This window comes from Hypomesus transpacificus, chromosome 22, assembly GCF_021917145.1.
Source record: "Hypomesus transpacificus isolate Combined female chromosome 22, fHypTra1, whole genome shotgun sequence".
In the NCBI taxonomy this organism is placed as follows: domain Eukaryota; kingdom Metazoa; phylum Chordata; class Actinopteri; order Osmeriformes; family Osmeridae; genus Hypomesus; species Hypomesus transpacificus.
In genome coordinates, this window is record NC_061081.1 from 1,430,472 (window position 1) to 1,444,999 (window position 14,528).

Here is a 14,528-nt window from a genome sequence, read left to right on the forward strand (position 1 = left end):
AGGCGTGGTTCTCTGCCAGCATCTAACACACTGGGGGGGGGGGGGGAGAAATCGCTGTCTGGCCATTACATGGTGAGTGGCACGAGAAATCAGTCAGGGTGAGAGTGGGTGATATGCCTCCCTGGTGGGCATAGCCAGAGACGTCTGACAGATCCCACTGTCTCCCACCAACTACGTACAAGAAGGTGTGTGTGTGTGCCTGTGTGTGAGAAATACAGTTAATACCAACAGCCCAATGACAGACAACTTGTTATTTTTGTTCTGTGCGGTAGCTAGCACCTTGAGTTTGATATGAAAAAATCACATACAGGTACAAAAATCACATACAGACTGTACAAATCCATTGTGCAGACTTATCTTTAATTTAAGATGTTTTTTTGTGTAGCGGAATGGTTGGGTTTCCAAGCCATCAAACTCCAAGTGCTACAGAACATAAAAGTCCAATAACTTGTGAATTGGAAATGGCAGTGTTTGTGTGGTAAAGTGTGGGTCTACTATATGTGTGCAGAGATTCACACAAAAAGTAGGCTACTCAATTATTCACAACAGTACAGCGGTTTGAATTGACAAAAGTGCCTTGTTCTTTCCAACTACAGAATCAATTTTTCGGTCTGTCTGTCCATCTACTAAATCAATTCATCTACTAACCTATTCATGCACTGAATCAATCAATCTACTGAATCAGTCACATTTGCATTCCATATATTTGTTACATTTGAAAACGTTTTAGAGCTTTTGTTACAGGGGAAAAAACAGGATGACTTTTTACAAGCGGGAAGAGGCTCAGTTGAACTGAAACGCAGCTTCACTCCCATCCCTGCGGCTGTATAAGCACGCAAATCTAGTGCTGTTTATCGACTGACCATGATTGAACGGAAGTTGCATTTTAAATAGTTGGCTTTCACTTAAACTTGAAGTGCAGTTGGGAAGAATATTATTTTAAATCAAGTAGCCTACATATGTTGGCTGAGAGGGAGATACATTTGTGCTCAACACCGCAAATCCACAGACACTAGATGAAATGAGGAACCCTTAAATCCTGATTTAAAATCTACAGAACAGAAAAGCATGCCCTTATTTAATTCAGTTGCTCAACCGAAGTGAGACAAAGCCTCAGGCAAAAGTAGATCTTAATTTTCAATCCATGATCACTCACTTAGACACAATGCTATGGGATTGGGGGAACATAATAAAATTTTAAAAAGATAGCTGAGAAAAGAGCACTAAATAAGTCTCTATTTAAGAATGTAAGGGAAGAGAGTCATTCAGATTCACCTCACTAAACTTGCCACAGGCGGCCCTGTCTAGGCTCTTACAAGACTAAAATGGCACCTCAAATAAGGCAGAGCAACCACTGAGTTACAATGAATGTGAAAGCAGGAATGACCAAACGCATAATTCACCAGAGAGATGCGTGAGGACTGAGGATGTCATGGCAGGCCTGTCCCTTTGCCGCTTGGGACATGATCAACTGAATATGCTACAGGTTCACAGATGACTAAGAGACATTTTGTAAAACTGCATGACCCATAACAAAAACAGACAGGGCATGGAATCATTTTCTTACTGAGTTTTTGGTCTCATCTCTCCCTGTAACAAAGAGCATTTGGAAAGCATTCAGACTTAGTAAGTGTAGCCTAGATGATATATTCTGTGTAATGTTTGTGTGGGTGAAAATATACTAAACCGATCTCCATTATCCTATTCGTCCCTTCCTCGACATGGATCACTCACTAAATATCTGCAAGGAGACGAGAGGAGTGAAGGAAGCGAGGGATCAAGATGATCGGACTATAGGTCCATTGCAGTATCTAATAGGGATTGCCAAAGCAATCATAATTGGTGAGCTTATTTTTAACTTCTTACATCAATCCCCCCCCCCCCCCAACCTTGTAACCTGAAATATGTAATTAACCTTTAAAAATTAGGCTTTACCTTTAGGCTGTATCGTTCAACAAGGACACATGTAATTCAGCAGTTGAATTGAAGTATGAATGTAGCAGCCCTTGTCTTGGACAAGATACTTTAAAATGGATAAATACAAAAGAGACTGATTTGAGGCACTTTTACTTTCAATCGCAGAAATCAAAAGACGCAGTCAAAACAGGATTACTTGACCAATGTTTGCCTTATGCCTGAGCTTTGAAAATGTGGCAATAATTGATTACATTCCAGTGAATTGTCAACTCAATGATTAAGGTAACTTGAGCTATAACTGACTTTGGGATGTAGCTAGCTGGCTAAAGTGAAAAACAAACTTGCATAAAATATGCTACATGACCCATAAAAATCTTAAGTTACCAACAACTTTAAAACAATTTAACAATAAAAAGGGCATTCTTACAATACACCAAGTAGCCTACTGTAAAGAGCCTATGAAGAACAAAAACGTGATAACATTCTCCAGCTTTAAAGTGAACTACGTTGAGCGTAATAGTATGGCAAAAGCAGGTAAAACAATTAGTCTTTATATTCGGTGTACTTCTTTGCTGAACCGTGCACCTTGCTGGCCGGGTACTTCAGCCGGTTTAGGGCCATTTTACGGAGTACCGCTTGAGGTAAATCCACGTGACATTTCTCGGCAAGCTCCACAAGGTAAATGAAAACGTCACTGAGTTCTTGTCCGAGGTTCTCCCGCTCTGCATCGGTCCAGTTGGGCAGTCCCTCGTCCACCTCTCCACGCCACTGGAATAGCTCGGAGACTTCACCCACCTCTCCGACCATAGCGAGCAGAAGGTTGCGGGGCTTGTGAAACTGATTCCAGTCTCGCTCGTCTGTAAACTCCGCTTGCATCCGCCGAACATCTTCGATGGTGGGCTCGGAACTGAAGGAAAACCTCGCTGGTGCTGCTGTACCCATCACAGTCTGATTCGAGTCAACATCCCCATTTGTACAAGTTGACAATGACTGCAACTTCTTAGAAGTGCCATTTGTTAAGTTTGATGAGACGGGCATATCGCCTTTCAACCCTTGCACATCACCACCATTCATTGCCATCGCGTTTTACTATATTTTCACGAAAGCAGAGCCCCAATTAATTATTACTTTAGCTATACAACCTCACCTGCCTACCATGTGAGAAACTCCCGCCACAAGCAAGGATGTTTAGTCTTTTCTTCTTGTATAACTGCGGTTGGCATCAATCTTGTTGGTACATTACCGCCACCCTATGCTCCGGAGTGGCGATCAGTCAAAGGCCTTAAAGTGCATCTAAATACCTTAAAAATGTATACATATACGCTCAACCTAAACAATATTTTATCTTCCACCTTTTTACAACCTGTCTGTTTGTTTTACGATAAAATCCTACATATATGTCAGCAAGGCCATTTCAGTCGGAAATGTCGTAGATAAACGTCTCCGGAAATCGAAAGTAGGAGACGCTTTGAATTGTGGTTTGTGGAGTCCTTATTACAATCTCTTCCACCTTGAATGATTTGTAATGACTACAGTCCACCCAGTCCACTTTGTTACTGAGCAACATGGCTGCGTCCTCTGCAGGATCGAGTGCCCCACTATATATTATATCAAAACAACTAGCAATGGTTTATACAAAAATGATCGTTTATCGTAGTCAAAGGTGTGTTGTCAGGCAAATAGCCACATCTGCCATTCGATACCAAAGTCAACCAAAACTCAAAAGAAAAAGGTAAGATGCCGTTGACTGCTAAAACGTTGGCATAACATTGTATGAGTGCCTGCGCGCGTGCATGTGCTTGTTGCGCGGAGACTGCATGTGCCACAGTGTCACATTCCCACACCGGGCACACCCACCTAGATTCCGCAATAGCCATGATTCTGTAAAAGGATGATGTTCTTTTGGAAGGTTGCATGATCGCCAAAAGGTCGACTGTGCGGGATCTGATCCATCCAGATTCCTCTCCTTTCCCTGTTTACACAAACCAATCTTTTCCTGTTTATATTTGTAGTGCTCCTGAGGATCTGGTTGGAGTGGTAGGTTTGGAGATCCACGCTCAGATACACTCCAACACCAAACTCTTCTCTGGTTCTCAAGTTAAGTTCTGTTCTCCCCCAAACTCCCTGGTATCCTTCTTTGACGCGTCTTTACCTGGCACCTTACCTGTGAGTCGAGACCGACTACATCAACACTCTTGTACAATAAACTTACTTTAAAGAGCCCAATATTCAATTTAATAACGTTAGTTACACTCACACACGTAACATGCATATATTCTCAATTTTATTTATATATTTTTTTGTTTCGTTTTCATGAAACATTCCATTGCATTTGATCTTCCTCAGTTCACTTTTCTCCAAAAGACTATCAGAACACACTATTTTGTATTATTCTAATGATAATGATAATGCTTATGCAGTCTGAGAATTAGATGACAGAGTTGGAATTTCCTTTTATTTCTGTCATTCATTATTAAGTAATACTCTACGTTTACAAACCAATATTTTTTCCCCTTCAGGTGCTCAACAGACGATGTGTGGAGGCGGCAGTCATGACAGGCCTGGCCCTCAACTGCTCCATAAACAAGAAGTCCCTCTTCGACAGGAAACATTATTTCTACGCTGACCTTCCAGTGAGTCATAAATGTTTCTCAGTAAATTGTTTTTCAGATAAACGACCACCATCTTTAATCTTGTCTGACTATATACAAGAATATGGGCTGTGGCAAAGGCTCTGAGCTGGGCGCTTTGTCGGTTGTATTTTGTAATCATTTGTCAAACAATAAGCCCTCTCTTTAGCATAACCTTTCCATTGAATTTCAGTTTCCACTGTCCCTATGCTTTAATTGAATAATGACAAGTATTACTGAAGCGGCAAAAACACCTAGTGCCACTGATTCAGATTAATGAGAGCTTGTGCTCCTGGCAGCTGTTTACGGTCATGACGAGCGATGCCAGGTGACGTTCACCTCAGTAGCATTTGCTGGCAGAATGCTCGCATGGCAGGTCTTCACTATCCCTGGTGCTCATGGGTAATTTTACAACCATCACGACTGACATTTAGGCCATGGCACAAATACAAAATGTCAGAGACAGATACTCAGAGAGGCAAAAACCATCCTTTCCCCCTTAAATGTTATTAGATTTTTTTGAAAAGGCATCTTTTGATCAACATTTTTTGAAATTTTAACATTTAACAATCTAATAAACGTTTAAATTATGGAGGGATTTGTTTTATCATCCACTGGTTAGTAAAACGTGCAGTGAAGCTTTAAAAAGCGTCCACAGCTTCTTAATTATGAAGTTGCTACAGAATGGTTGATTGGTGAGATTTATATAGTGACCACACGCTGTAGTTGAACAATGCTCAACTTCATTCACTTTCAATTAGCTTTGTCTCTTTATACTTTTTATAATAAACCAAAATCTAAAGGTGATGACTAACATGCCCTAATCATTCCAGCTGCTTTGAAATAAAAACGTAGTTGTGAGTAAAGCAGCAATCACATTAGAAGTACAAGAATATGGCATGTCTAATTTCACAGATTAAGGGGTAATAATGTTATCAGGAAGCAGCAGATGTATAATCCTGCATAAACAGATTATTTCCATTTCTGAGGAAGGTATCCCAGCGGGTTCCAGCTGGAAGCATTGCTGACTCTCAGCTCTGCAGAGTATTTGTCCAAGGTAGATATTCTTACGGGGGATTGCGTCATCTCGCTTTAGCATTTTCTCTTGAGTGGGCTACAGCCTTAACGATAATGTCAGCTTAGAGTTCAATTATCGTCTCTAATGCTGCCAACAGTTGTCACAGAGATTTGGTTTTGTTGTCTCTGTTATTGCTGCTGTGTCGGATATATACTGTCTGCAACCCCAAAAGTGATAAGTATCCTACTATTGGAAGGATTTACAGATATGTGATATTAGTTCATTTGAGGTGGGAAGAGAGATTGTGCCAGCATTGTGGTCAGGTCTGGACTGGGACTGAAAAACGTCCCAGGAGTTTGAAATGCTAACTGGCCCACGACCGTGTATTACTATTTGTTATTTTTCTGCATTATGCCACGGCCGTTTGACCGGTCGTTCGGGAAATCTCCCGAATCTCCTGACGGCCAGTCAGACCCTGATTGTGGTGATATTTGGTCCTTGCTCAAAATGTTCTTTCACAATATGCTTGAACAAGAGCAGCATGGAGCAACAAGAGCCTGTGAATGTTCCTCTTCACATTTTCCATTTAAATCCTTAAACTTCATGGATAATTAAGTCTTATAAGGGTCTAGAAATAAACCTACATGCATTTATTAAAACACAGATACTCTAAAATGGAGTTGTGCATTATTGATATGTTCCATGAATATTTGATTTAATTTAGCGAACTCACAGTTACTTATTAAAAGATTAATGTGTCTGCCTGACCAACATTTCTTGTTGGATTTAAAATGGAAGGCTCGTGTAAATGTTATAAGGGTGTTTTATTTTAATAACATGCACCAGCAGCCCAACAGAAATCAACCAGAAGTGGCACATAATTAACCTTCGCATTTTGGTGACACAGTTTAGACATGGCTTGGAAATAGAGTCCCCATCCTCTTATTAAATGTTTCAAGTGAGAGAATCAGAGATACTGTTGGGTGATGGTTGAATCAGTGAGAGAATCAGAGATACTGTTGGGTGATGGTTGAATCAGTGAGAGAATCAGAGATACTGTTGGGTGATGGTTGAATCAGTGAGAGAATCAGAGATACTGTTGGGTGATGGTTGAATCAGTGAGAGAATCAGAGATACTGTTGGGTGATGGTTGAATCAGTTCTGCCTACACATTGATGGGCTCGTAAGAGTCACAACCTTCCCACACTTGGAGAGTTACAGATTGCAGATATCTTGTGAACGTATGATTTCACCCAAAATCTGTTCAGAGAGATAATGGGTGGAGTCATTTCACACAGCCTATCAGGAGAAGCCTCCCCCCCTTTTATAGAGTCATCAACACGTCTCTTTTCAAGATGATGTGAGAATTATGGAAATTAGCATACATTTGAGGAATTCTATCCATAACGGTCGGCATGCATATGCTCGCCACACTTCCCTATGCTAATCAAGCACATTTGCATTGACAGTGACAGAACTGTATGAAAGATTTGCAGGGAGAAACCAGAGGTTTGGGCTATGTGATAAACCTTTTCCCCCATGGTCAATTATGTTTGCTCTGTGTGCCAGTGATTGATTTGTTGAACAGGCACAATACACAGATGGCAATGGCTAATTGCTTTTTAAAAATTCTCTCTCTCTTTCTGGAATAGCAATACGTATGATGAATGTTTAGGTTCTTAAACTGAGGTTACCATGGCAACAGAGTGAAGTGGTATTCCACTTGGTGTGGCGCATGCATGTTCCTTCCAAATAGAGAAACAGATCAAATATTTATCTGCTTATGAACGTATGGACTAGAAAATGTCGAAACAATAATATCTCAGCTGAATAATGATGAGGTGACCTGTGTACCCTGAGAGAAACTGATTCTCAGTGCCTCATCTTTAATGCATGTGGATCTTACACTATGTTTCTGACAAACTTTGCTTTAAGAAAGAAAAAGCACTTTTAATAAACTCTAGTAGTTTGGCAGTACTGGAGAGTTTGACCTACATCAGTTGGACATTTGTTGATGATAAACTGATTATCGGGGCCTCGAATCAAGTCACCAAGCCAACTCCAGCTGCCCCCTTGCTCCTCCCAGGCAGGTTACCAGATCACACAGCAGAGGTTGCCTGTCGCAGTGGATGGCACGCTCACCTACAGTCACCTGGAGGGCCGCAACAAGAGCCAGGTGCTCACCAAGAGCGTGAGGATCAAACAGGTCCAGCTGGAGCAGGACAGCGGCAAGAGTTTACACGACAACCACAGGAACCAGACCCTTATAGACCTCAATAGAGCAGGTAGCTCACAACTTCTTCCATCTTCCATCATCATGGTCTGTCGAAACACATCTGATTTAGTATACCCTTCCCAGTTCAGTGAAACCAATGGGACGATCGAAAAAAATCATGAGCTAAAAACATCTCTAAAATGACATGCATAGATGGCTGAAATGTGAAACTCACTATTCGATAATTCCTCAGAGACAAGGGGGTAGAGGGGAGAGACATGGAAAGAGAGACATTTAAAGAGAAGGGAAGAGAGAGAGAGATGTGGAAAGAGAGAAAGGGGGAAAAAGAGAGAGGGAGAAGGGGGGAGAGAGAGAGTGTGTTTTTGTGACGGTGTATGTGTGTGTGTTTCCCTGCCAGGAGTAGGGCTGATGGAGCTGGTCATGGAACCAGACATGAGATGTGGAGACGAGGCAGCTGCTGCTGTCAGGGAGCTGCAGCTCATTCTGCAGGCTCTGGGGACCTGCCAGGGCAACATGGCCGGTAGGGACACACACACACCATGTGCACACACAGACACTACACATGCACACGCACACACTTCACATGTGCACACGCACACACACACACATTACACATGCACACGCACACACTACACATGCACACACACTTTCACACGAACATACACATTTGCACAAACACTTCCCCTTCGCACAACGACACAAAGACACAACAGTTCAAACAAGTGCACACACACATGGAAAATGGTCAGAGCTTTGTTTGTTAGAGAGATTCATGCAAACTCCACACAGCAGTCTTAAATAGGACACATATACACAGATAATTAAAGAGAAACAACATTTCCCAGAGCTCTATATTACAACTCAGAGATGTGCTTTACTTCCATGGCTCCCTCAGTGTCTGCACTCTATTCGCCGGTCAGTGCAATAAAGAAGAATGCAATATGGGAGCTTCTCTTCCATGTAGACTCTTCTTAGCCCAGTTCTCCCCTGTGTTCCTGCAGAGGGCCAACTGAGAGTGGACGCCAATGTGTCGGTGCACAGGCCCGGGGAACCTCTGGGCGTTAGAACGGAGGTGAAGAACATCAACAGCGCCCGCTTCCTGGCAAGGGCCATCGGTGAGGGCCGCAACATTACATTACTTAACATGCCCTAAGATTACACACTAACACACACTCCAACGTCCAGCAGTAACGTGTACTCGTGACTGCTCACAGTACACATGTACATATACGTACACTAGGCATACAGATATTGACACACAGCCAACTGACTTTAAAGTTGTTGCTGCTTCATTACCCACACAGTTTTGCTCTAAAATGGTCACACATGGCTGAAATCCTGACTGATGGCCAACATGCATGTGTCAAACCCAGAGTGAAAGATAAGACACACATGCACACATACTATACACACACACAATGAGTAATGTGCCTGTTTAAATGTTCTTTAAGTCTCTACAACATAAGTCTACCATAACGGTTTTACACCAGAACCATAGGGATATTTTTTCCTGTCCTAAATCCCAAACAGAAAGACTTGTGAGATACATGAGTTTTTTTCCACATAAACTCAGAAATATTTGACTTTGTGATGGAATTAACTAAAGTGAAATTGCTATTGTACAGAAGTTTTTTAAAACGCAGATTCACTGCCACCCGAAATTTGCCGTGAACATATTAAGACCTGAGATGACACTTCACGTTTGCATCATTTATGAAGTTTTGTAGCGTTTTATCTCCCAGCTGCAGGAACTTTAAAAAGTCCTGTGAAAGTAGTCATTTGTCATTAGTTGTTTGAGTGCTAATGTAGCAGCCGGCAGTGTCTTCAGGCACGATTGTGTGCCACAGCAGATGTTAAGAGGCTCCAACAGGATGCCAGTTGGCTGGTTGCTGCTCTCCGTGTTTGTGTGTGTGTGTTGTTGCATGCACAGGTGTGTGTTTACACTAAATGGTTGTTGGTTACACGTGTGCCCTTGTATGTGATGATTGTGCAAATTAAATTAGTGTGTGTGTGTTCTCATTGGTTCTGAACATCAGACTACGAGATCCAGAGACAGATGGGGGTTCTCAGGAGTGGTGGAACTGTGCAGAACGAGACACGGGCCTTTGATTCCAAATCTGGGTAAGAGGTTTAAAAAAAAGAAAAAAAAAAAAAAAAACATTGTCCTTTTTGGCACTTGATGTTTATCGCCAAAACTGTAGAGACTACACATCTGTCAGTCAGCTACCCAGATAATAACATATGAGACCTGCAACATACAAGAGGTCTAGACTTGGTAATCATGCTCCCTAAGTGTGGATATCCTGTCGCATTTGTAGAGTTTGTGGATATTTTGATAGAAAGCCTCTCTGTCTGCACCTCTGTTTGAGATATCCCGGGTTAACGATGATAAATATGATCATTTGGACCCAGACAATCGATTGCCACAGAGGAGCACGGGTCCATGAAATGAGGCTCTTCACAGACACAGCTGGGGCTTGAACTCTCTCTCTCTCCCTCTCTCTTCCTCTCTGTATCTCTGTCTATTTCTCTCTGAGCCTATTTGTTGTAAATCTCTACACCCCCCGTAAGACAAAAATGAAACCAACAAATTGAATATTTAGGCCAGCGTGGTATTTCTAGATGCCTTAAAAGGTGTATGATTGTGTTTGTAATCTTGTGTCCCGCAGTCACACCGTTCCTATGAGAGACAAGGAGGGCCTCCAGGACTACAGGTGAGTCGACACGCGTGTCAGTCTGCTTCACGACCCAGCAGAGGCTGCGGGAGAGATACTATCACTACATGTAGATGGACGAGAGGAAGAGAGACAAAGACTGAGGACAGAAAAGTGAGCTTGCGGGAGTTTTTGTCAATGAGGCTCGTTGAACAGATAACCACAGATCATGCGAGGCGCTCACATGCCACTTAACGGTGGTGGTGTGACACCGAGCGTTCCCGATGTGTTTCTGATTCGAGATATGGCAGGTATGACGCACGGTCTGAGGAGCTGTCTCGGACGGGGCTGCGGTGACAAAACACTCCAGCTTATCTCCTGCGACGGATGAAAGGAAAAGGGACCGTTTTCTCCCTCCCTCTCTCTCTCTCTCCCGCTTGGTCCCTGACACTCTCCCCCTCTCTCTCTCTCTCTCTCTCTCTCTCTCTCTCTCTCTCTCTCTCTCTCTCTCTCTCTCTCGCCCGCCAGAGCTCCGTCCCCTGCTATCTCCAATCTCACTCCGTGTGCGAGCTTTCCGTTTTCAGACATGCCCAGACACATGATGTTTATCGCCAACTCCCTGGAGAACTCAACCTTCCTCCTTCTCCTCCAACCCCCCCACCCCCCACCCCCACCCCACCCCTCCATCCTCCTCTATGTCAATGCCCCCAGGTTCATGCCGGAGCCCAACCTGCCCCCCCTCATGGTGTACTCCGAGAGCCACCCCCCGCCCCCCGGACTGGACCCCAGCCAAGCGGTTGTGGTGGAGAGGGTGAGGGAGAATCTCCCAGAGCTTCCCAGCGTGAGAAGACTCCGACTGGTGGAAGCCTACAGCATCCTCCCAGAACACAGCTTCACCCTGGTGGTGAGTCCTTCAGTCCCAGCTCCAGTAACTCTCCTACTACGTCGAATACATGGCCTTTCAAAGAGTCATCCGTGTCAAAGGAGCAAATATTTTGATATACATCAGTAGGGTTTTTTGACCTTCGTTACGAGATCCCCGTGTCCAGCAAGGAGCAGCTGACTGTAGGTGTGCCTGGATGATCAGCGTGTTGAAATATCAAATTTCCAGGATTCTTCCCATTGAATACATTTTTCTCTCCGTTTCAATATGTGATAAAGGCAGTTCCTTATTGTAAGATTTAGTCGTCCAAGGTGATTGGGGGAGGCAAACCAAAACATTCAGGGAAAACGTTTAAAAAAAGTCATTGTTCGTTTTTCTTTACTTTTGAAGAATGAGGATGGGCTCGTGGAGTACTTTGAGGCCGTTGTCGGGGAGACCAAGGCGGAGCCGAGGAAGGTGATTGGTTGGGTGACAAATGAGCTGCTTGGCCTACTCCATCAGCAGGGGATGAGCGTGAGCCAGAGGTGACACACACACACACACAGACACTCACACACACACACACACACACACACAGACACTCACACACACACACACACACACACACACACACACAGACACTCACACACACACACACACACACACAGACACACACACACACACACAGACACTCACTCTCTTTCCACTTAACTGTCACTTTTTCTCATCTATATATTCATTCATTCCTCCCTCCTCTTACCTTTTCTCATCTCCTTGATCCTTTGTTTCTCCTACACCTCGTACTCCCTCAAACCCTCTCTCTGACAGACTTAGATTTCCTTTCCTCATTCCCTTTCTCTTCCTCTCCACATCCTCATCCCTCAAAGGCCAAATAGATCCTATCTAGCTAAGACCTGGCTGCTATCTTGTCTAGACCAGCAACCGAGGCTTACATGCGGCAAACCTCATTTTTGGGTGGCATTGTCCAGCATGTTTTGCTATCTCCCAACATATTGCGACACGTTGCAATGCCAAATATTACACAAAACGCTTCAATTTTGCATCTTTTATTCCACTGGCCAATGAATAGAGGGGTACAGACTCAAGGAGTGATGGAAGTAGAGTGCATCTGAGTCATATGCTATGAAGAGCTTTGGGAAATTAGTTTACTTTCTTTATCTTAGACTTTGGTGATGATGTCAGAGGAAGTCATTTGTCATTGGTTCATTAACGCTAGATTTATATGGTCCTGTACACCTATGTTGGGTAAAAGGAGAGAAGGGATACAGAGAAGTTGGGAATGACTATGTCAGAGAGAGAGAGGATAGGGAGAGTAATAGACAACAGGTTGACCGGAAGAAGGACAGCTAGACAGACAGATAAAACACAGGAGATGTCATTAAGCTCCAGTCAGACCTGTGTAGCGCAGCTCCCAATGTCTAGCCATCGAACCCAGAGTGACTCCACATAATGAGAGCCTTTTTAGCACTATCGCTCTGTGTTACAGGGCAGTGACATCAACATACCTGTAATCATCAGACATGTCCCTCAGCCCCGGGGCCACACACACACACTGTCACTTACCCACTCATTGCCACACACACACACAGTCACTTACCCACTCACTGCCACACACACACACACAGTCACTTACCCACTTACTGCCACACACACACACACACACACACACACACACACTGTCACTCACTCTCACACACACAAATGTACTCAACAGTTTATTGGACGAGACAGACACACTCACTCTCTACTACACAGACAGATACACTTACAAGGCACTACCACAACATGAAGAAAATGAACAATTTACACAAACAGTGTTCACTGCATCCACTCATTATTTTTCCATCTCACTAGCTCTCTGCGTCACTAGAAAAGACAAATGACACCCCTCAATGAGCTCCATGTTCTTTCCCTCTTGCAGTCCAGTCTCTCCTCATGTCCTGGCAGATCTCTTGAACCTCCTAGAGTCAGGACAAATATCCTCCTCCATCGCCAGACAGGTGAGTGAGTGTGTCCTCCGGAAGACCTGAAATTCAAATGTAACATCTAACTGACTTTACCTTACCTTAAGGCTACTTGGCACAAGTCTCTGCTCCATACCTTCTGGTCAAAGTCATATGTTGTTTATTATATTATGTCTATAAGTAAATGTTAAACACATTTTTGTTGTAATGCATATGTATATGTTATTTTCATATCCTGCATGTATGGATTCCCAAATGCTTACCTTTAACGTTTGAATGCCCCGTTGTAAACTACTGTTGTTATACAAAAGGTCATTTGAATTTGTAAACTTCGAAAGAAAATTGATCTCAGATGGTAGCACACATTTTCTTGATTAGTATGTTTACAAAGAAAAATAATCCCACATTTTCACTGTGCCAGGTGTTCCAGGAGCTGTGGGCAAACCCTGGTAAGACTGCCCAACAGATCGTCCAGGAGCAGGACCTGGGGCTGGTCAGTAACACAACGGCAATCCACAACATCTGCCAAAGGATAGTGGACTCGCATCCTGAACGGGTGAGACTTTTCTGTGTCATTTTAGGCCCATGGAAATCTGGAATCTTTTGGCACCTCACGATTCGATTCCTGGTGTGAATCGATCTGAATCGCTAGAAGACTGAATTGCGATTCAAACTTGAATAAATTCCCCCCCCCCCCCCCCCCACCCCTACTAACCATTATAATAGTGCATTGTTAAATCCCAGAAACTGTAATGCTGCGCTTCTTCTTTGTAGGTACAAGCCATAAGGGCAGGGAACAAGAACGTCCTGAACAAGTTGATGGGTCTGGTTCAGAAGGAGACCAAAGGGAGGGCTGACCCTGTCGTTGTCCGCGCCATTTTGAAGGACATGACCTCCTGAGGAGAGAGGGTCTTAGGCTGTCGCCTGACTCGACAATAAAAACGTAGACATTTAGACTGGACTGGAGGAGTCACACATACGTTTTACAATCGATTCGAAGATGCAATAAAGGCAAGGTTGTTCTGTGAAGATACTGTAGAAGGCTTCATGGCCTCCATTTTCTGGGTCGGGGATCGTTCTGTCAAGCCTTCACCCGAACCGTCTTCTTGTGGCCTCTTCAAGACGCATGGTTTGGGTTGTTATTTCCATGTTTAAAAAAAGATAACCTTTCCAAACCTTGATAAACTTATTAGATTTACATCCCAAATAACACATACGATGTATGT

General features: G+C 43.4%; 2 protein-coding genes across 2 annotated transcripts; one reads left to right on the forward strand and one right to left on the reverse strand.

The window, feature by feature from the left end:
- Window positions 1–2,050: 2,050 nt before the first annotated feature.
- dctpp1 (dCTP pyrophosphatase 1) lies at window positions 2,051–3,276 on the reverse strand. The gene has a single exon (XM_047045135.1). The coding sequence runs from the start codon at window positions 2,995–2,997 to the stop codon at window positions 2,461–2,463; it is 537 nt and encodes a 178-aa protein (XP_046901091.1). The 5' UTR covers window positions 2,998–3,276; the 3' UTR covers window positions 2,051–2,460.
- Window positions 3,277–3,463: 187 nt separating this feature from the next.
- Window positions 3,464–14,335, forward strand: gatb (glutamyl-tRNA(Gln) amidotransferase, subunit B). Its single transcript, XM_047044659.1, has 13 exons — window positions 3,464–3,649; window positions 3,930–4,083; window positions 4,437–4,550; window positions 7,652–7,850; window positions 8,199–8,321; window positions 8,803–8,916; window positions 9,838–9,922; window positions 10,471–10,515; window positions 11,167–11,359; window positions 11,729–11,862; window positions 13,260–13,338; window positions 13,724–13,858; window positions 14,077–14,335. The coding sequence occupies exons 1-13, from the start codon at window positions 3,483–3,485 to the stop codon at window positions 14,200–14,202; spliced, it is 1,668 nt and encodes a 555-aa protein (XP_046900615.1). The 5' UTR covers window positions 3,464–3,482; the 3' UTR covers window positions 14,203–14,335.
- The last annotated feature ends 193 nt before the right edge of the window (window positions 14,336–14,528 follow it).